Genomic DNA, 24,127 nt, shown 5'->3' with positions numbered 1-24,127 from the left:
TGCTTCACTCTCTCTCTTTACAGAAAGTTGTAGAAGTTTTCAGACGTGTCACTGCTGGATGTGAGGATGGGAGCCACTTTGCTCTGTGAGCTGGGCCTATTCTGTGAGTACATCACTGACTCCTATTGTTTGATTCATACTGATCCATAAACATGTTTTAGTAAGAAGAACAGAGCATCAGTCATTTGTACCATTGCAGGTCATGTGATCAGAGGACTCTCATGTTTGTTACCAACATGGTTGTTTGTAGACTGGATTAGATTTTAGTGCACTGACTCAGATAAGAGTGGAGCTGCTTTAGTTTATCTAAGAAAGGTTTGTTTCTCCATCAGCGAATTTAATTGAATATTAATTTTACATCTTAATACAAAATGTCACAAATCTTAGTAGACACCAGTAAAACTCCAAGTGTTTTATTTATGATTCAATAAAAGGACTAGAAGTTACAATCCCTGATTATGCATTCATTCAAATGGAGAAAGTCTTGAGGGGTGGCAGCCTGGAAACTTTACCAGAGAGACACATCATTGTATGCCTCAACTTAACAGGGTGTTTCAGTCTTTTATCAAAAGCTATTTTGCCATTTTTTAGATTATTTTTACCTTCCTTGGTTAGGTTTATCACAATAAAATTTCTAGTGTTGGGTTTTCTACCCTTTTGATGCTCTCTCTGCTCTCCGCCATGGGTTGATCAGTTCTGGGCATGTGTCTACGATATTTGAGTTTCTACAGAGCTTGGAAAGAAGACAACTTGAAGTTTTGTGGAGATGTTTCACCTCTCAACCGAGAAGTTTTTACAGTTCTAAAACCAAAACATGGGGAATGCAGCTATTTAAACTCTAGTCATGGCATCCCTTACAGTCTGCCACCTACAATGCATTTTTGAGATCCCTTCCGAGGAGCCTGAATCCGTACTCCCATCTAGCATCAGGTGTTGTCAGAAGGCCACATAATAGGGTGAAGCAAGGCCTCAAAATAATTTTGAAACCTCTCAGGTCTTCGGTAGTCTTGAGGGCTGAAAATAGCACAGTTCTCCCATCTCTGTCTGCGTGTTATTGTGACTTCCTACCCTCATTATCAAGTACATTTCTTGACACAGAAACATACATACCAGACTTGTCAGCCTCTCACTCTCACTCACACACACACACCACAGTAATATATAGATAGATAGATAGATAGATAGATAGATAGAATGTTATAGCTGAAATAAAACTAATAAGTATGAAGAAAATATAAACAAATAAACATGAACCAGGGGAGCTTGGAGAAAATTTATAGCTGTGTTTGACAGAAAATTATTCAGATCGTATTTCACATTGCAAAGACTTGTCAGATAGGACAAGATTTTTTAAAAAAAGAAAGAAAAGTCAAACCTCCAGTGACAATGACCCACACTGTTATTCACACCTTGGCTCATGTGATGAGGCACAGGATCAATATTGAGTTAACGGCCTTCTTAAGGGATTCCACCACTAGGGTTTAAATACCTGGGATTCTCCACCATTTGGTTTTAGAACTGAAGAAGCTTCTTGGAAAAGACATGAAACACCTTCAGGAATCCTAAAGAAGTCCAGTCACTTTCTCACCGAGCTCCTTAGACACTCAAGTATGACACAAACACACTAACATGATCTGTATGATTGACAACCTACACACACATAGTTGAGTGTCACCACTTTGATAATGTCTGACATTTCTTTCTTTATTGTAGTGCTCTGTACGCTACTCTGCACTGGACATGCTCAAGGTGACTGAAAAGTTTTACTTTTCTTGTTTCTTTCTTTTTTATTTATTCAGTAAAGATTCATCTTAACTGCGTTATCAGTCTTAAGCACTTCACATTGTTGTTTTCATTTCATTGTTCATCACTAATTTATAATTTTATGAATATAAACACAGTTTGTGTTTTGAATAGTAAAATATATATATGAACAATATATGAACAGTGTCTGTGTATGCATCTGTGACATACTGTCACAGATGCATAAAAGTGTTTGTTAACTTTGTGGTTGTGTTGGATTCTAGATGCTGTGTTAACTATTGAACCCAGCTGGTCCAGTTTTTTCATTGGAGAGTTTGTTACCTTCAAATGTGACATGAATGAAGGAGAAGACACTGACTGGTATTACGAAATCAAGAAGGACGGTCGAAAATTTGTGGCCTACAACACAGACAAAGACTTCAGATTAGAAATTATATCTACACGTGACAGTGGTGAATATCAGTGCTCTGGTAGCTTGGTGAGCTCACATCATATAAAGAACAGTAATACTGTCTCTATAACTGTATTAGGTAAGTCTTCAGTGACCGACAGCACAAATGTATGATCCCTGTTCAAATACTCAACTGAATTATAAAATAGAGAACATTTAATTAAATTTGTCACTGAAATTTGAACTTTAACCAAGATCACTGTACCTGTTACTTCGTTCATAGTAAAGTCAGTGTTACAATACTGACAGACTCTGTAATCTATCATTAGCAGGTGTGTGAGTTTTAACAACAGCAATTATGAATGAAATTAAATTTAATTACATTTCTAAAGGAAAATAAGAAACATCAAAAGCTTCATGAAGTTTAAAGTGAAGATGTTTCTGTTATCTAAACCAAAACATGAGGAAGAGACATTTTAATGCATCATTGTGTTTCTTCCTCTATCACAACAGCATATAGACCCAGGGCCACACTGACAGCAGGAACAACAATCATACCAGTAGGGGGCAGTGTGACACTGACCTGCTCTGTGCAGAGCTCTGATGGATGGAAATATGAGTGGTTCAGACGAACCCAAACAACCTCTGAAGTTCAAATCAGAGATCAACAAAACAGAGATATCAGAGTATCTGAAGGAGGAATCTACCGCTGCAGAGGAACAAGAGGAAACCCAGTTTACTACACTGATAGAAGTGATGATGTCACCATTGAGAAAACCAGTGAGTTCAGTCATTTAGTTTGAAATATACATTCACTCACACAGAGAGAGAAAGAGAGAGATGTGTGTGTGTGTGTGTGTGTGTGTGTGTGTGTGTGTGTGTGTGTGTGTGTGTATCTATCTATCTATATATTTAACAAGAAGCAATGATCAAGAAAAAACATCAAAAATAATGCTACTCTGTGACTGTGATTATTGCTACCATCCTCAGCACCCCCAGTCACCTGCAGACAGCTACAACAGGAGGCTAGCATATTAAGATAATAAAACACCCTAAAGAGTGGCCAGTTTATTAAGGACTCACAGACAAATCAGTTTCAGTTTGGGATGGGGATAAAGTGGCAGGAGTGAAACTGAGCAGTACAACATTTTTGAGTGGCAGTTAGTACAGTATTGCATGGAATAAGGGTTTTTATTTTTATGAAAATACTAATAAAAATGAGGTGACCAGTGCAGAGTGTAGTATGTACCTGTGAAATTGTAGGACAGTTTCTGTCTCCTGTTGAGTGTGTTGTGTGTGTTTAAGTGTTGTGGTTGAGGTGTCGAATAGTAAAAACTTGGTGGTAAAAACTGTTTTTAAGTCTTGTAGTCTGAGCAGACAGACTCCTGTAACACCTGTCAGATGGTAACAAGGAACAGCTTTGTGAGGATTGACCATCTCACATCTTCTGTTTTGAGTGTTAGAGTTACAGCCTCACTGTCTTCCTGAGGGAAGAGGATCTGCTTTTTGTTGTCTGCATCAAAACGAGCGTAGAAGTTGTTAAGCTCGTCTGTGAGAGATGCGGTGGGCTGAACATTGCCTGTGTTTTCGTTCTTGTTGTCAGTGATGCAGCGCAGTCCATTCCACAGTCGCCTGGCGTCAAATCTAGTGTGATATTCGATTATTACTGTACACAGAAGCTGAGCTCATTTACAGTGGCTTGCAAAAGTATTTGGCTGAACTTTTCCACATTTTGTCACATTACAGCCACAAACATGAATCAATTTTATTGGAATTCCACATGAAAGACCAATACAAAGTGGTGTACACGTGAGAAGTGGAACGAAAATCATACATGATTCCAAACATTTTTTACAAATAAATAACTGAAAAGTGGGGTGTGTGTGATTATTCAGCCCCCTGAGTCAATACTCTGTAGAACCACCTTTTGCTGCAATTCCAGCTGCCAGTCTTTTACGGCATGTCTCTGCCAGCTTTGCACATCTAGAGACTGAAATCCTTGCCCATTCTTCTTTGCAAAACAGCTCCAGCTCAATCAAATTAGATGGACAGCGTTTGTGAACAGCAGTTTTCAGATCTTGCCACAGATTCTCGATTGGATTTAGATCTGGACTTTGACTGGGCCATTCTAACACATGGATATGTTTTGTTTTAAACCATCCCATTGTTGCCCTGGCTTTATGTTTAGGGTCGTTGTCCTGCTGGAAGGTGAACCTCCGCCCCAGTCTCAAGTCTTTTGCAGACTCCAAGAGGTTTTCTTCCAAGATTGCCCTGTATTTGGCTCCATCCATCTTCCCATCAACTCTGACCAGCTTCCTGTCCCTGCTGAAGAGAAGCACCCCCAGAGCATGATGCTGCCACCACCATATTTGACAGTGGGGATGGTGTGTTCAAAGTGATGTGCAGTCTTAGTTTTCCGCCACACATAGCGTTTAGCATTTTGGCCAAAAAGTTCCATTTAGGTCTCATCTGACCAGAGCACCTTCTTCCACATGTTTGCTGTGTCCCCCACATGGCTTGTGGCAAACTGCAAACGGGACTTCTTATGGTTTTCTGTTAGCAATGGCTTTCTTCTTGCCACTCTTCCATAAAGGCCAACTTTGTGCAGTGCACGACTAATAGTTGTCCTATGGACAGATTCCCCCACCTGAGCTGTGGATCTCTGCAGCTCGTCCAGAGTCACCATGGGCCTCTTGGCTGCATTTCTGATCAGCGCTCTCCTTGTTCGGCCTGTGAGTTTAGGTCAGGGGTGTCAAAACTCAAGGCACACTTTAGGTCGTGGGCCAAACAAGATAAAGATTTATTGAACACTAAAACAATGTATTTTATACATAAATATGAATAAAAACAGACAGGAATATTATTCCAGATTAAATAAACTTTTAAAAAAAACTTTAACTTTAAATATTTTGCTCTTCATAAAAATATATCCTGTCAAAATTATGCAAGTTAGAAATATGAACATGCTGCCAAAAACCCCAGAAAAAGTAAATGAAAGCATACACAAGGTTGGAGCCGCATGTAGACGGAGCTGGGCATTGCTTCAGGAATGGAACTAATAAACTCTTCGGGCCATTCAGTGTCGTACTTTCCCTCGAGTGTATCATTACACCGCAGCTCCATCTGAATCTGCACAGGTGCAGTTCAGCAAAGTCCGCTGACTTGGTTCAACAAAGTGAGGCAGGTCGCACTGGTGCATTTGTGACAGCGTCACTTGAAATGCCTTCACCGCATCATACATGTCATGTCCATGAACTGACAGATTTCCTTGCTGAGCTCAAAAACTCGATTGAGAATTTTTATCCCAACTCAGCCAACGGATCTCTGTATGATGAGGAATGTCAGCAAACTCTGAATATATTTCCCACATAAAAGACTGCAGTTGACGGTGATTTAAACCTTTAGCTCAGATAAAATTTACGGTCTGCGTTACGGTGATCATTACATGCTCCATTTTTAGGACTTTACCACACAGCGTTTCCTGGTGTGTGATGCAGTGATATGCTGTTAACTCACCGGTACAGTTCTCCTCCTGCATCTTTACTCGCATCCTGCTGACTAGTCCACTTTTTTCACCGCACAACACCGGCGCTCCATCTGTTGTAAGTCCAACAAGTTTGTCCCAGGGCAATTTCATGTCGGTTACACTTTGACATAAGTTTTAAAAAATGTATTTTCCTGTCGTTGTCCCACAATTTAATGTTCAATATTTCCTCTCCACGGATGAAGCTGTACAATATCCATCATGTCTGTATTTTCATCCACAGCAAGAGAGTATGCAATAAAGTTTTTGCTTCTTTCACACAACTGTGTTCTTAAATCAGTGGCCATCTCACAAACCCGATCAGCAATCGTGTTTCTGCTCAGCCTCACATTTGCCAAAATCTGCGTTTTGTCTGGACACAAGACATCGCACACCTTCATCATGCAACTCTTCTACAATAAAACTTGCTTTCACAACAGCTTCACTTTGTGATTTTGCTCTGGTGAAAAACGTCTGCTGAAATGTCAGACTCTTCTTTAGCTCTTCTACTTTCTGTAGTTTCTGCTCTGCATTTAGGTTTTTCAGCTCATCCTGACGTTTTGTCTCGTAGTGCCGTCTTAAATTAAATTCCTTAATTACATCCACATTAGCTCCACTAATAAGACACACGGGTTTACCAGCAATGTCTGTAAACATATATTCAGTCACCCATTGGCGCTGATAGGCTCTGCTTTCAGAATCAACTTTTCTCTCCACCATTGTCAGCAGCTAGCTTCGCAATAGAGATTGAAAATGTGACGTCATTCAGGGGTAAAACCGCAAAGGATTCTGGGAAGTCGTGGCAAGAGGTACTAGCGCACACAGGCTTTCAATTGAAATCGGTTACACAGCGATAAAAAGAAACAAAAAATGGCAAGAAGCTGTTGTATTGTTAACTGCAATAGCCGGTCGCATGACAGCCACGGGAAGCCGAAAGGTAAAGAGAACAGTTGTTATCGGATTACGTCGTTGAAGAGAAATTGTTCAAGCTGTGTTTCCGAAGTAACAAAGACGCGACGGATGGCCTGGATTGCAGCCATTCAAAGACCAAATATAATGTCCCAGAACACTCCAGCTCACAGGTTAGTCTGCTCCAAGCATTCCCACAAAGGTTAGTGTTTTGTAGTAGTTAATACGTCATTTTTCTTAACATAATTGGTGATATAGGTTACAAGCAAGTTTGGCGCTGAACAGAAGTTGTCACGCTATGCTCCTTTGTTTATTGTGCATAAATAGTAAATTGTCCTGACACAATATTGCGTTTCGCTTCTGTTATTATGGTACACTGACAAAAACATACTTTTATTCACAGGATAAAACAGTTTTTTTGTATCACTAATTGCCCAGTACGATTACAGCATACAATATCATTGTCACTGCTACATTTCTGTAACACGTACCAGAAATTATTTCTACTACTAATTAATTACCGTTTAGCTCAAAGTTCCCATTAATAAACGGTTAACGAATGTGTATTTATGAAGATGATTTGTGAGACTGGTAAACTTATGATACGTATGGTCTTTCGTTCTACACGGTGCATTTCAAGGTCCCGTACCCATCCGTCGGTAAACTGTACCTGGGCTTGTTGCAGTGACCTGAAGTTACTAAACTTCATGAGTGTATGCACTCACTCCAAGAACCGTATAATTAGCGTGGTGAAAGTTGGGCAGCACGCGAACGTGGTTTGTCCACTCTGTGTGCTCGTAAGGATCTAACACTTTCACTCCTTTGATTTTTTTCCTCGTATCTTTCTTTGACTTTTCATTAAGTCTGTCTTTGTACGGACCGGCATTGTTCTCCTTTGTTTTGTACATACCTTTTTTGGGGAGCAAAGAAAAAGCAAGAAGGTATTGGAACCGGAGAATGAACGTTTTGCAGTGCTGCAAATGTTTGCTTTTGATGCAGGTACTTGGATTGTTTTGCCACGAGTTCCCGGCATGCAATGCGCAAAAGTCACGTGGTCTGTCAATCTCTATACACAGAAGTTTGACTTGATTGGCGCCGGAATGTTCCCAGTTAGCCTAGCGTTCAGCAAGGAGGCTGCAGCGCTGCATTATGGGATCTGTAGTTTGTTTAATATTAGCGCCTCATATCGCCGGGCCATGCATAACAATAATAGTACATCTATATAAAATGATCTCGCAGGCCGGATGTGGCCTTGACTTTGACACATGTGGTTTAGGTGGACGGCCTTGTCTTGGTAGGTTTACAGTTGTGCCATACTCCTTCATTTCTGAATGATGGCTTGAACAGTGCTCGTGGGATGTTCAAGGCTTGGGAAATCTTTTTGTAGCCTAAGCCTGCTTTAAATTTCTCAATAACTTTATCTCTGACCTTTCCGGTGTGTTCTATATAAATAAATTTTACTTACTTTTTTACTTACTTCTTTGGACTTCTTGGTGTTGTTGCTCCCAATATTCTGTTAGACAACCTCTGAGGCCGTCACAGAGCAACTGTCTTTGTACTGACATTAGATTACACACAGGTGCACTCTATTTAGTCATTAGCACTCATCAGCCAATATCTATGGGCAACTGACTGCACTCAGACCAAAGGGGGCTGAATAATTACGCACACCCCACTTTTCAGTTATTTATTTGTAAAAAATGTTTGGAATCATGTATGATTTTCGTTCCACTTCTCACGTGTACACCACTTTGTATTGGTCTTTCACGCGGCACTCCAATAAAATTGATTCATGTTTGTGGCTGTAATGTGAAAAAATATGGAAAAGTTCAAGGGGGGGCAAATACTTTTGCAAGCCACTGTAGCTACACTATTTGTTTTTCATCACCAATTATCTAACGATCAGGAAGTCACTTTCATTCTACTTTTAAATAATGTCTCAAACCCCACCTGTTCAGAACTACTCTTCATTATAACTTGATGTTAGTCTATATTTACCTTGATTAGTTGTGATTTTAATTGTATACTTTATGTTTTTATTTTGCTGTATTGATGTACCTGTGACCTTGAGGCTCTTTAAAGGTGCCTATAAATAAAATGTATTATTGTTATTTCCTTCTTTTCTCTTTTTTGATGATTTTTATAATAACATGATATCTTTTTGTCTTTGTTTTTTAGATTTTATTATTTATAGCTTGGTGTATTTTTCAGCTTTTTTTTTTTTTTTTACGTTTAAACTAGATTTGACCAGATGACACAGTAATGAACAATAATTGTTTGGATTTAATGAAGTTTATTGTTATTGACTGGCCTAATTTTATATAATGGATTTGCAGTACTCTGAACAAACATCTACTTTAATATGTGATGCAAAATGTGACCTGACACAGACTCTCTCTCTCCTTCTGTTTTCTCATTAGAGCCCATAACTAAGCAGCCTGTCATAAAAATCAATTCTACCTAGGAGGCTTGTGATGAATCATGTAATTCTCAGCCACCTTAATGTATTAATGTTAAATAAGGATTTTGTATAATACTATTTTATATTATTTTATATTTTGTATTTTTGTGACCAGCTGATATAGTAGTGAACAATAATTGTTTGGATTTAATGAAGTTTGTTGTCATTGGTAGGCCTAATTTTATATTATACATTTGCAGAACTGAACAAACATCTACTTTAATCTGTGATGCAACATGTGACCTGACACAGACTCTCTCTCCTTCTGTTTTCTCATTAGAGCCCATAACTAAACAGCCTGTCATTAAAATCAGTTCTACCAGGATTCCCTCAAATGAATCATGTAAAGTTCTGCTGGAGTGCAGCACAACTGGTGATGTCAGCTACAAGTGGATTGTGGGAAACCAAACACTAACTGGTCCCAGGCAACAATACATCATGAGGGAGCAGGATGGAGAGACCAATGTCACCTGCACAGTTTCCAATCATGTCAGTGAGAAGTCTGCATTTCACACAGTGAAGTGCAGCAAAGATCATTCACACAGAAAAGAAACAGGTATGTGGAGAGTGACTGAGGTTGTGAATACATGTAACTGCTCTGTTTATATAATTTATTATTACTGTTTGTGATTTCAGAGGACAGCTGTTCTTCTTCTCTTCTCATGTTCATTGCTGGGCTGTTTACTGGATTGATCACTCTACTGTTGCTCTTTCTGCTTTACTGCATAAAGTCAAAGGGTAAGATTTCTTGTTAATGCTACTATTAAAACTGTTCTCCTAATCTCCGAATCTCATAATACTTTCTGTTTTGTTTTTTACAGGTCTGTGTCACAAAAGGTTGGTATCATGGTCCTGGGTTTGGGGCCCCGGTGTTTGTGTTTCTGGTGTGTTGTTTTGTTTTTTTTTGTTTCTTTTTAGCTCATATTCTTTGATTTTGTGTGTTTCATGGTATAGGCGTCTGTATTTCTAGCTCCCTATAAGTTATCTTTAGGATTGTGATTTCTAGTCTTTAGGCTTTGATGCTGTGCCTCTCCTGTGTACCATGTGTCACATCGACTCAGTTATGTTCTCATATCTGTGTTCCCTCCTGTTTCCCATCCCCTCACCCCAACCGGTCGCAGCAGATGGCCCCGCCCCTCCCTGAGCCTGGTTCTGCCAGAGGTTTCTTCCTGTTAAAAGGGAGTTTTTCCTTCCCACTGTTGCCAAAGTGCTTGCTCATAGGGGGTCATATGATTGTTGGGTTTTTCTCTGTATCTATGAAGCGCCTTGAGGTGACTTATGTTGTGATTTGGCGCTATATAAATAAAATTGAATTGAAAAATTGAATTGAATTATCTGTGTCTATTTAGTCCTCTGTTCTCCTCTTTCTTCTTACCTCCCAAGTCCCAGTTTTTTTGTTTTTGTTTTTTTCAGGTCTCTCTTTCCCAGTTCAAGGTTTTGTGTTTCAGGTTTCTGTATTGTTTTTCAATGCAGCTCGGCCTTATGTTTGCATGTGGGCCCACGCTCCACACCGTCTCCAACACAGACGTTACAGTTGCTGAAACTCATTAACAGCAGGAATTTAAAAACTACTTTTATTCTACTAATAAAAAATATTTTAATTATTTCAGGCTCACACAGTCTGAAACAATCATCCAGGAAGAAAATCAACAGCATGTGTACTCGGCTCTTTCCCACGGTCAGGTCTAACACTGTTTACTTGCTTTCATCAGTCATATTATATTCTTCAGGAATTATTCAATGTTAGATCATTTGGAGATGTTAATTATTGTGACTTTGACTGAACTGTTATTAACTTGCAGGTGATCGTTGTGTTTATGAGACAGTTAGAGGATCTGAAGATGCTGGACCAAGTACAGTACAATGATGAGCCATCAAAGTAATAAATGGGAACTCTGGGATTTCATTTGTGACATTCTTAAACTATTCTTAAACTATTCTTACTGTATTTCAGGTGGATCACAAATACAGTGCATCAAATCAGACTAGACGAGCTGCAGTTCTGCATGTCTGTGGTATTTTTTGGGTGCCTCATTTTAAATATAATTATTTTATCAATTATTATATCAAATCATCCTATTTAACCCCTTCATGCACGAATTATGACAACCTCAATCAGGATTTGTTTCTTATGTATTTTTATGCATCTTTAGGCATGAAAAGATGCATAAAAATACTTAAGAAACAAATCTTAAATGAGGTTGTCATAATTCATGCATGAAGGGGTTAAAAAACAATAATTACAATGTAACACGTCATACATCTATAGTACATTAAACAACCAGTGGGTTGTAGGGTATGGAGAGACACATCAGTGTCCAATATAGTGGTTTATGTGCAAGTTTACCTTTAACACTGACACACATACAAGAAAACAGCTTTTGATTAGCTTCCACTGTAAAGACCACTATTTTTTTTTTTTTAAACTGGATGATTTAAGAGGATAATTACAAACAGCTCATTGTAACATTGAAGGTATAACACCATTTTTAATGTATAAAGTTGCATGTAAGCCTGTCTGTTTCATATGACCTGGTTTGAATTATCTTATGAATCTCTGAGAGGAAACAATAAATTGAAAAAGAAAAAAAAAACTTTTCTGGCATTTGCTCACATCTGTCCGTTTGACTGCTTATTTAGTTAAAATCCACTGTTAACAAAACTAGTGAAAACTATAATGTTTAAAATGTAAATTTCTGTAAACCTTTACAAATTATGTAAGTTTGTCTTCTTTTTATAAACATGTGGGTAACCCACATAAACTAACATGAGTATCTACTTTTGTAGCTCTGAACTCGACCAGAGTGGCATACCAGTTTTCCACATATATTAGCACTTATGACATATAGTGTTTGTTATTTAATAAAATGAAAGTCTAATTCCTGTGAGCTTTGGAAAACTACTTTAGAAGAGCATAAAAATATTCAGTTTCTCTTTAACCAAACTACACAATCTCTATAGTTTGCAACAAGCTCACCAATCAAATAATTTAGCCTAGCATAGCGCATACTAGATAAAGATTTGATTAAGTATAATGTGAAAATAAATCACATTGACTCACTTCAATTAAATATTGAATTAAATATGAACAGATTAAATTAACCCCTCAAAACAAACTATTTAGCTCCCCAGTTTGATCAAAACAGTTTTACAGCCCCAGGAATTGAGTTGTGATAATAAAGTGCCTCAAACCGAACCTCAAGCTCCTTCTTCCATACTCTGGGACATTTTGGCCTTAAGTGGTGTTCTAGCCGACACACCGGGGTGACCGTAGTGCTAAAGACTGAATCAGTGCCACAATCGTGCCTATCTCTGATATGTCCACTACAATTATAGCATATTAAATACGGTTTATAAATACAGAGTAAATGTCCATGTTCAACTTTTTACACATATCCTCCTAAGTCCCGGCAATTTATTTTTGTCCTCTGTTGAGGATAGCAGTCTGCAACCACTACATCAAGCACCGTTCATGCATGTATGACTCCTGCTGTGCTGTCAAGGGAACATCCTGGGCTCTTAATTGATGCCACATTTGTTGTGGGCTCACAGACCACAAGATTCTCAAAATTGCAGCCATTTTTCCTCTACAAAAACAAAACCTGATGACACTTACCGTCCATAATAGGAAGGATTGTTAAATGTGGGACTCAGAAGTTTTTAGTCATTTTGATATCTAGAAGGGGGAAAAAGAGGGAAAAAGAGCATTTTCATTTGAGCACACACACACGCACACACACACCAGCAGTTAAGAGTTTGAATTCTTCTTCTATCCTGAAAATATGTATTTAATAATATATAGTTGCTAAAAGTGCATTAAACTGAACATTTATTTTGTCATTTCAGCTTCAACCTGAAATTGAAGTGAAATTGTTTTTTAGAATGAAACATGAAAGTAGGATGATGCTGCTCAAAACCATCAAACATGTGGTCCTCAAACAAAAAATCATTTTAGATAAAAAAAAATACATAGATCAGCACACTAAAAGAGTGAGACTGACATTTCTGAAAGTTGGCATTAAAACTGAAAACAGTCTGGAAGCGAGACATTCTTCAGCATATTTATGGTCACCACATAACTTTTAAACCTAAGATCTACACAGATTCTTGGAGATTAGGCAGTCCATTAAAGTAACAAATGATCTTGATGTCTCTGATAAGAAGGGAAAGAATATCACGGCTCAAGAGTTGGGAGTTCGTCTTGTAGGTTGCCAGTTCGAGCCCCGGCTCTGACAGTCTCTGTCGTTGTGTCCTTGGGCAAGACACTTCACCCATTGCCTACTGGTGGCGGTCTGAGGGCCCAGTGGCTCCAGTGTCCGGCAGCCTCGCCTCTGTCAGTGCGCCCCAGGGTGGCTGTGGCTACAATATAGCTTGCCATCACCAGTGTGTGAATGTGTGCATGACTGGATGTGTAAAGTGCTTTGCGGTCCTTAGGGACTAGTAAAAGCGCTATACAAATACAGGCCATTTTTACCATAAAACCCTGTGAAAAGTAAGAACACTCTTAAACAGAATGCAACAAGGCTGCCACAGAAATATTCTCTTCACAGGTCAGGGTCCTGTTGAGAAACCAAATCCCACAGCTTCAGAGCCCTTATACAGCTTATACAATACATCTTATCTATAATAGACTCTGGGTGTCTGCATTATGCCACGCATGATTTGGTTTCTATCATAGGAGACAAAAATGGACAAAATGGAAAAAAAGATCTGAGAATAAACATAGGACAAGCAAATTGGCGGGGGATTTTGGCAGACTGTAGAAAGTATGTTAGAGAGGTGAGAGGGGGGTTACACAGACACTATCATACCCTGAGATTACATAGAATAAAAGTGATGAAGGACAACATGTGCTGGAAATGTAAATTAGAATTATGAACCTTCCTGCATTGTACATGGGTCTGAAAATGTGTTCATCGTAACTGAGTAATTTCTTAGGCACAATAACCCCCCTGACTCCTGATGTATGTTTGTAGGAAAAGGGGGGACCCCAATACTGAATGTATCTAAAAGATGGTAAAAAATGATAGAATTTTAAAACCTCTCTTTTTGTCTTATATACACTATTACTTTGTATGTTTGAACATGTTTAAATGAATCACTGCACCTATTTCTCATTTTCTTATCACGATATACACAAATGAGAGGTGGTTCAAGACTTTTACACTAAATAACTTATTTTCCCTCTATCAGTCTTAATGTAATTAACATCGTCAATCAAGCATGACACAAAGTGTGTGCTGACATTTGTGGCTTTCAAACAGATGGGTTTTCTTTTTATGCATTCTTATGTGATCATTACTGACCCAGCAGAGGGCGCTGAAGACAATAACTACTGCATTTACAGCTCTTCTTCGCTTTCTTCTTTTTTTCTTCTTCTTCTGCAATTAAAGCTAAAATAAGTTGGTGTCACTGCCACTTACTGAGCTGAGTTGATGGTGCAAGACGCCAGAATGCAATCTGCATGGTGAAGGATCATGATCATCAGGTTCAACTCTATTAACTTCCCAGCTGTAAATTACTGCTATGCTATGTTAAATCCAGAGACTTTTCCTGAGTTAATATTGACCTGGGTCCCCTATCATCATTCAGGCTAACTGGGTTTTGTTTTTTTGATCTTTAGGAAAAAGTCTTGGATTTTCCAACATGTGATGGGGAACCATTTTTCAGCTGAACCAAATTGAGTGGCAATAGCACAACTGTTCCAGGAGGGGGCAGAGTGACCCTGCCCTGCTCTGTGACTCCATCGTTGTCTGGGTACAACTGGTTACTGAGTACAATTTGTGACTTTGCTGGATTTAGTTTTCCAATTAAACAAATAAATCAGCATCAATGTCTGCATGTCACTAATCACATCTATTTAAAAAGTACTGATCTAGGACAAGTTTTTGTTAAGGAACGTACAGTGGTTTTTACATGTAAGATCTTCATAATCTGTGTAATTTACTCTTATTAGCCTTGTGCTTTGCGCTGGGCAGAGGGGGAGGGGCGGCAGTTACACTCAGTAGCACAGGAACAGAGTGGGAGGGAGAGAGAGAGAAAGAGAGCCAGGGACAACAACGTCACATTAGAAAGGTATAGTAATCATCCACAACTATTTTCAGTTGCAGATGATAAAGGATTCAGAAAGTTTATTCATGCAGGTCCATATGACAGAGAATATGCATGTTCTTTTTGTTTTCATATTTCAATTTATATTTAATTGTGTTGTGGTTTGCAGTGTTTGTGTTGTTTCATTTTAAATTTGTTTAAAAGGTGAAAATTTAAATAGTTAAAAGTTGAAATGTAAATAGTTGGTTTTTGTATTATATGATTTATTTATTACATTTTATGTGGAGTGAATAAATAAAAGTATATTTGCGGTGGCTGCTAGAGACAAAGCACGTACGAACTCCAAAACATGTACAAAAGACAACAGAAGTGCTCCAGGATGCAGGCGCAGTGTTGAGCTTTTGTTACCTCGTGGCTATACAAGCCAGCAAGTACCAACGACCGGATTTGGTGCATGGTAGTAACAGGTAAATGAACATTTTTTTAAATTATTTGAATATATATGAGTGCCTGTGTATAAATACACAAACAATACACATATGCTTTCAATTGTGTAATTTAAGTGATCTAGGTAGCTCTGTTTTGGAAGTTCAGTTCATGCTAGAAATGTGTTTTGGAGTTTGTACGTGCTTTGTCTCTGGGGGCCACCACATATATTTATAAAAAAAAATGGTAAATGGCGTGTATTTGTATAGCACGTTTCTAGTCCCTAAGGACCCCAAAGCACTTTACACAACCTGTCATCCACCCATTCACACACACATTCACACACTGGTGATGGCAAGCTACATTGTAGCCACAGCTGCCCTGGGGCACACTGACAGAGGTTTATATAAACATATATAAATAAAACCACTTTTTTAACATTAGTAATGCCTTTTGTGCATAATTTTATATTATTGTTAATAATAAATTAATTAAAGCAACAAAACAACCAGAAGAGCCGGTTCAGAGCCGAAAGAGCCGGTTCTCTAAAAAGAGCCGGAAATCCCATCACTACTGTTTCAAGGGTAACTTGTCACAGGCTGCAGGTAGACTCCTGCCTCTGTGAATATGCTGCTTAGGGCCTTTTCCTTTGGTGGGATGATCAGAGCATCAGTGCCTCTGGTACACTTGTTGTCAGCCCCTTCCTCTAGCCAGTAGCGGTTTTTGATACAGGCGACATGGGCGGTTGCCCCGGGCGGCATCACGGGCATCGGGCATCACGGTACTCATGCTGCCCCGACATCAGCCAGCGCATATTGGGGATGTCATAGGCACCGATCGGTTTTCTATCGCCCATTTGCTGGGAGTAAGGGCGCCCTCCGTTTGCGAGGTGCGCCTGCTGCTTGTGGCACAGGAAGGAGAGGGCGGGCGGCGGGGGAGTCTCAGGGTGGCTGGAGCAGCATCTAATAACCAACTCGCAAAATAAAACAAAATAAAAACAAAACAAAAAACACGAACAAACACGGGGGGTGGGGGAGGGGGGGGGGAGTGTTCGCCCAGGGCGCCAAACAGACTAGGACCGCCACTGGCTCTAGCTGTCAATGATGCATGCTATAGACGGATGCCATCTTCTTCCTCCTGATCACCGTTTGTTATCAGCAGCTTGCCTAGTATGCAAGGCAAGCTGTATGTGAGTAGAGTGATTTAAAAAAAAAAAAAAACAGAGTCTGAGAGGACAATTACAAAAACATTTTAGTAAGCATGAAAATGTAATAGGTTTTTGTGTTCGACAATATAATCACATATATTCAAATCTAACTGGGCAAATATAATTGCAATAATGTGGAAACACAAACGGTAGGAGAAAAGGTGTTGCTTTTTCTGTTACACTTTTGGTGTCACAGTATGTTTGTGAGAAACTGACATGAACAAAAGCCCCACGTCTAATTTTACATTGTTGGTGTGACCTCAAATATAGCTGGCACACAAAAATAACAGTTGCAAAGTGTTTGTCCAGTTTGCAGACTCAAAGTGTGTGTCTATCACAGCAGCACATCTCTTATAGAGGAACCATGAAAACAGTCCCGTTCACACAATGTTGACCAGAAACACACCAATTTAGTGTTGGGAAGAAAAGAAGAAGAAGTGACTGCACTTTAGTGTCAGTGAAAATTCTGCAACCATGTGCACAAAGGCTAATTTGTACACCGGACAGGCTGTTGCAATGTCTAACACCACCACGTCTCGACCCTTTAATTAGACTCAGCGTTGGCATCGATGAAATCAATCAATAATAGATGCAGTAGAGGGGCAACAATGAGACAAGTCCCAAAACAGCTGGAAAGTGTAGTGGTAACATGACACATCTTTGGAGCAGGAGTCGCAAGTTCAGTCCCACCCAGTAAGGGTCCTGTCTAGACCCTTCATGCTTAAAAAAAGGCAGTGGAACGCCGCAGCTACATCTCCAGCATGGACACAAGAACATTTCACTACATATGATACTGTATGTAACAAAATAAAAGCTTGTTTGTTTGTTAAACAGGTATGGTTTTACAGTGGAGGCCATTTTTCCCTCCTCACCTTTTCTGGCTGTTTTTCACTATTTTTGAATTTGACGGTCAGTCTCATTACTGGTAGTATGTGGCAATATCTGGATACTACAGAGGCTGCACAAATAGTCCAACTCATCAAGGATAGCACATCAATATGTGCCATTGCTAGAAAGTTTGCTGTGTCTGCCAGCACAGTCTCAAGGGCCTGGAGGAGATTCCAGGAGACAGGCAGCTACTCTAGGAGAGCTGGACTGGGCTGTACGAGATCCTTAACCCATCAGCAGGACTATCTGCATCTTTGTGCAAGGAAGAACAGGATGAGCACCATCAGATTCTTACAGAATGACATCCAGCAGCCCACTGTGTGGATTTGAAACAGACTTCACAACAGTGGCCTAATTATCATTAAACCATGTGGCCTTTCATTCCTAACACATTACCTTGTCCATGTCAATATAGATACTAAGCATGACTTATTCTCCCTATTGAGTTCTGAGTATAGAGTATAATAACAAAGAAATCATTATGCCAAAATCTTAATTTTGTATTAAATATTTCACAGACAAAAAGACTATTTTATATGATCCTTTTTAAAGAACAGTAGGTGACGGCTGTGGTGACAGTTCTGAACTAATGAGTGGCCCTGAAGATGCTGGATAATGTATGGCTAGAGATTGTAAGGGTTAATAACTTAGTATTCATTAGTGATTGAATGATGGATTTAAAGTAATTCAATTTGGATTAAAAACATTATTTTTTAAGGCAGACCTAAAGCCATGCTCATCTTATTCTTTTGTATTCTCTGGTGCACTTTCTGATATTGATAGTTTTTCCATCACACATATAGAAAGCAAGATTTCTGACATGCTAAATTATGGTGGCACAAATTTTTCCAGACAAAAATGTATTAACAGACTCTTTAAACAGTGTTGCTTAAAGTATGTAAGTGGTGCTGCTGTGGGAAGACGTCTCTGCAAGAGGAAATATTAGCATGAAATGCACCCGCTAACGCTGACAACAGTGTCCTGGTTGGTTTCCTGTGTATCTGCAAACAGCTAGCGGCTATCTTAAGTAAACATAATTATGATTCAAACTTGATTTGAAAATATAAAACAGAAGAAGCTAAACATTAAAACTATCACACGATTTACCTGGTATCACAGAGACTTTGTTTCCCATGAGCTTGAGCTACCAATGACCTCGTGTGTCTGTTAATGCAGGTAAGTATTTTTAACTGCGGTTGAAATGTCTGAAGGTTTGAATGAATGAACTACAGTCAGCATCTGAGTTGATATGTGATAAACTTTGTTAGTTAACAGTTTGTAACAGGTCTATGTACACTAATCACAAACACACACACAGGCATGCTCAACTCAGCGTTTGTGTGTGTGTGTGTGTGTGTGTGTGTGTGTGTGTGTGTGTGTGTGTGTGTGTGTGTGTGTGTGTGTGTGTGTGTGTGTGTGTGTGTGAAGAAGAGTGTATTGCCAAAGGTTAAAGGCACTGGTATCACTTTTGCTGGTTACCATTTTTAGCCACGTGGTGGGGCTCTGTGGTTTTGCTTTCTGCTCCATTTTTATGGTGGTTTGCAAGAGTCAAGTGTACAACTTCACTGCGTTTAAATATGTAATATTAGAGGACAAATGTGCTTTGTATTGTAATATCTATGTCATTATTTGTAGCAGTGTTCATGCACCTCTGAATTCTAACTTGGTGGAAACTTTATTGTAACATTGTTACAAACTTTTGAACTCATCGGGTTTGTGCTGAAGATCTTTCCAGTAAATATTTCAGGGAGTGCCCTTAAGGGTGTCCTGTGTTGGTTCTGTTTCTTGAATGAGTCATTGTTCGGCCTCACTTTACCAGTACTGTATCACTTCTTGTTTTGAAATGTCACTAACCACACATCTGTTACACTTCAGGTTTTCACCAGTTATTTTCCTCAAAGGCTGACCAGCTCAGTTGATCCTATACACAAACTAGTGGGAAATGCTTGAAATAAATAGAAAATGACGTGATGGAGAAGGGAAAGGGAGTGTTTATGGTATGATCACTTCTTTAAAAAGCAACTGTGTCATCCAATTCCCCTCACCATATCTCAGAAAACAGGAAACTGTGTAATATCTCAAAGCGGCTAAGAGGCCTCAGTACATTTAGACGTGGTCAGACTCATCTGAGCGTACACAGTAACTGTCTTTGAACAAACATGTCTGAACTACTTGATGCTACAGTTGACATCAGAAGTTTCATCATAGTGAACAATGTCATGGTAATTTGGGGTTTTGAATAATTCCTTTGAACTGTCCTTTTTCCTGGGTAAAATGATTTTACAGCAGACATCTTCGACGATTTATAAAAAGCTCCTCTGTTTTTCATAAGGGGTCACAGCCCCGCGTAGCTCTACAACTCCAAAGGAAAACATGTCTTCTCCCAGGATCATTCCAAGTCAGTTCAGCCTATGAGGCTGTCAGCCATCTAAAGACATATTATTAAAAATTAAAATCTTAAACATAATGGTGGTAATGGTGATAAACTCCAGCCTAATCTTAACTGACTATGCAGTCAGTGCAGCTACAAAATTCTACTTGGTACAAAGTTATACCGGTAAACCACCAGTGAAATATCTGTCTGCGGATCTGTTAACCAAATGTTTCCAGCCATAAAGCTGCTGTTAACATCATCAAACCAGACTATTTGTAGTTTCAAAAAAAATTAATGATGCTAGTTTTATTTTTTTCTGATTTTATTTTCTTACAAGAGAAAGATATGCGAGGTCTGACACAAGTAACCTAAACACTGGATTTATTTAAAAGTATGAAACTGAAGCTCAGATGTTTTTTTGTGATTACATGTGAAAACAATGTCGCTCACAACTCATAAAGATGTTGATCTACAGAGAAGTAACATCAGTGGCTGATCGTCAGTAGCATAGATGCGGGAGGTGTTACACACAGTTTGTGTTGCTACGCTTTAAACAGGAAACATCAAAACTTTTTTTGTTTCATCAGCAGTGTGTTTACAGAGAGATCATTTTCCTTGAAGTAAACAAGAAAAATTTTAAATTAAAAGACGTTCAACTTCATGGCGTGCACATACGTGAAGAGACCACTGTGAACACCACACTGTGAGTTTCAGTCATTGTCGGTAAGCTCTCTCTGCTTCACATGAACACGTGACACCAGGAAAACCACAGTGGTGCTGGCCAAAGAGACACTGCAGCAGCTACACAGTTTCAGGTTCTTAATAAAGACCCCCCTCATGACAATATTAGTCCATCTTATTTCTGATTATAGTACAAAAATTGTAAAATGTCTTAAAACTATGTTTATTGTATCGATATATACATAAGGTTTAGCAAAAGCCTTCTCATACAGAATCATAAAGAGTAACTTTCCATACACGTATAATAATGTATGTGGCTTTCTGTTGGGTGTCGATTAATATTTGAGTTTCTCTCCAGGTCTGTTTCACTGATTTCCTCCCTTGTATTTATTTTGTTCCGTTCTTCTGTTTCCACAACTTTTTCTTTCCTTTTTCTGAGTTTTTGGCTTCTTGTTTTATTTTGGTAATTACCTTTCCTTGTGCATTTTCTGTCATTTAACTTCCTATCTTTGTCTTTACACTTACTTAACTAACGCCTTGCACAGAGGAGATTGGGCCTTTGCTGTAACTGCTCCTAAATTGTTCCACTTCACTTCAAATCAGGACCTCCCCAACATTGGACAGTTTTAAAACCTGTCTGAAAACCCACTTTTACTCCATGACTTTTAAATCAGAATGAGTTTGTATTACTTTCATTTATCTTACTTCTTACTCAAATCTTCTAATTTTATTATTCTTTCTCCTAACTTGTATCATGTCTCCCTACGTTTGTATTTCTTTTATTGTACAACACCTTGGTCAACATGTGTTGTTTTAAATGTGCTATTTAAATCAAATTGACTTTGACTCTTGCTTCCACTTCTGTTTTGTTTTCACATTTATTGCCCTTGCCCCTGTCTTTGTGTTTGGTTCTGCTGAAGTTTTCTCTCTTATATTGTTAAGGTTTTTGCTTTGCAGTTTAAAGCACATGGAGGTGACTGCTGTTATGCACTAACACTATATAAAAATAATCCAACTGATCCGAATCATAATACGAGAAAAGCACTGTAGCTGTCTGTGCAATCAGCCCTAAGTCATCACTGCTACATAGTTGCAATCTTACAGTTGCCAAGTATTTTAGCGTTTTCATAATTATACTCATTTAAAGACGCAATCTTATTAGCTCACTATTACTTTAAGTTTAGAGGACCCGAGTTCACAGATATGACTGAGCTGTGACATTTTTCTGTAGTTGTGTAACCACAGTTATGGTGGCAAGTTTCCACACATTAGTCAAATAACAACATAAACTAATGTCAGACTGAATCAAATATAGGGGGGATTTACTGAAAGGCTTCTGGAAACTTTTAAGGTGGATTGCTCTGTTTCATGAACGGCCATTATGTCAAACGGACAGCTAAATGACAGATTTTGTTGCAATCATTGCATTAGCTGTGATCGCTTCTGGTCTTTTTTATCACACACACACAGGCTCTTTCTTTGAGTGCTTATGTTTTACCGCAAAGCTGACACTAAAGTAGAAAATTGTCCAAAGGCAACAATTCTCCTTTATGGGTTGTGATACAACCCTAACTGCTTACCAGTGTTTTTGTTGCCTGTGGGAGATCAGGCTTTGGCTGCTTAGCTGCAGTTAAGATGCACTCACCTTTAACGTACACTCATCTGAAGCTAAAAATACAATAGATCAACCTTATTATGTAAAGTGCAAGTGTGATATTTGACTTTCTCTCATTAGGGCTTTGTGAAAAGCGCTATATAAATGCAATCCATTATTATTATTATTGTTGTTGTTGTTGTTGTTGTTGTTGTTGTTGTTGTTGTTGTTATTATTATATAATGATATGTATTGGGTGTTAAAATTAAAAACCTTTATCATTGCAAGAGTGACATTAAAAGCAGCAACACTGACCAAGAGAGCTGTTCTCTATATTGTGAAAGTGTTGGCTATACTGGTTGTGGGGTTTGCACATATAGACGCAGATAAGAAAAAAACAGCCCAAGAGGAGATTTCTAGATAAAAAGTAACCAATGGGAGATTCTCCTGATAGAGACAGAGTTGGCCACTTGGCAACAGCATACAGACAGCAGTGATGTGCACAGTTTCCACAGGCAGTAATAAGACGTAAACCCCAATGATAGACAGTGTCGAACCTCTTTAGGCACTTGTCTGGGGAATTCATAAAGATGGTGTCCATACACCTACATCTTAGTCCATCGAGACACTTACTTCACTCCATCTGTCTCTGGGTGTGTTTAAAAATATATATGTGTCTGAAAAGTGTTTTGTTTTGTTGGCTGCAGCGAATCAGATCAGTCAGGACAGACCAGGCAGGTCAGCATGGTCATATATCCTCTTTACATGTAATTTCTCTGAGCAGGCTGCATAGAAATGAGCTTTATCTTGATGATGGGTAGTTCACTTCCTCCTGTGTTAAGTCCCCACAGAACCCTAACTTCTGCTTAAGGCATATACTATTATAGGCCTCATCGTGCAAGCACAGACTGAAGCCCTGCAGAGGAAATAAGAAAATAAGCATATTTTCATCTACACAGTGTACAGAGGAAAACAGCACTTAGCAGCAGTGTTGAAATATTTCACAACTTATTGGACAAAGCTCCACCAGTGTTCCTCCTGACCAAAATCATTTCCTTATTGTAAAGAAATCTCCAGCTCAGCAAGGATAAGACTTGTTCAGGAGAGGGGAACTCAAACACATTTGTCTTTAATTAATTGTTTATTCATTTTGTCCAATATAATTTTTGTATGTGTATGTATGTATGTCTACATACAGTATATACAGACAGGGTGCTGCAGTGGTAATAAGAAACTGAGTCATAACAGAGATGGTGGTTTATTTAAATGTTTAAACTGCAGTTCATTATCTGGATCCATGTTCTCCTCTATTCTGGGGTGAATAAAGTTTAGGACAACACTCTGTAAAGTGTAACATATCTGAGGCAGGATGTGGTTATGTTCTTCTTGCAGAAATCTTATTAGAAAAGGACTCTAATCTCTCATCTTATCTTCACATCTAGCTTAGATACAGTTGTTTGTAGCAGTAAATGCAGGGTTTGTACTGTTAATGCAAAGTAGGACTGACTACCAATAATAAGGGCCCAGGATTTTTAATGTTTAATGTAAGTAGGAATTTGTATTTATTTAGGCTGCTTTCTGTGACCTAAAAATGTTGTTATAGCAAAAATAGGCAATGCTGTTGTACATATTAACTGTTCCCAACGGTGTCTTAGAAAATCCTCTCAATATCTTTTTTTTTTAAGTTTAATTGAGTTTAATGTGTTTTAATGGATTTTAAATAGCGTGCCTACATTAATCTTGCTGCATATCATGCAAGTTTATGACCGCTTGTTCTGCTTCTGTGTTGATTGAAACCTCCCCCCACTCTCCACCCTCTCAGTTTTTTTTTCTGCACTTACTTGTGAAGCCACAGTTT

General features: G+C 38.7%; 1 protein-coding gene across 1 annotated transcript in view; it reads left to right on the top strand.

Moving 5' to 3' along the window:
• LOC146577872 (Fc receptor-like protein 5) overlaps positions 1-11,156 on the top strand; it is a 32,721-nt gene extending 21,565 nt beyond the window's left edge. Inside the window, exons 5-11 of the mRNA XM_085268486.1 lie at positions 2,669-2,935; positions 9,329-9,604; positions 9,685-9,786; positions 9,870-9,885; positions 10,659-10,726; positions 10,851-10,901; positions 11,003-11,156. Coding sequence (XP_085124612.1) covers positions 2,669-2,935; positions 9,329-9,604; positions 9,685-9,786; positions 9,870-9,885; positions 10,659-10,726; positions 10,851-10,901; positions 11,003-11,037 — 815 coding nt within the window. The 3' untranslated portion in view covers positions 11,038-11,156. The remainder of the gene's footprint in view (positions 1-2,668; positions 2,936-9,328; positions 9,605-9,684; positions 9,787-9,869; positions 9,886-10,658; positions 10,727-10,850; positions 10,902-11,002) is intronic.
• The last annotated feature ends 12,971 nt before the right edge of the window (positions 11,157-24,127 follow it).

Source organism: Mchenga conophoros, linkage group LG3 (genome assembly GCF_057382185.1).
Source record: "Mchenga conophoros isolate Kocher_MC1m ecotype Shallow Benthic linkage group LG3, M_conophoros_male_GT1.1, whole genome shotgun sequence".
Classification (NCBI taxonomy): Eukaryota; Metazoa; Chordata; class Actinopteri; order Cichliformes; family Cichlidae; genus Mchenga; species Mchenga conophoros.
Note: the sequence above shows the minus strand (reverse complement) of the source record. Positions and strands in the feature narration are given on the sequence as shown.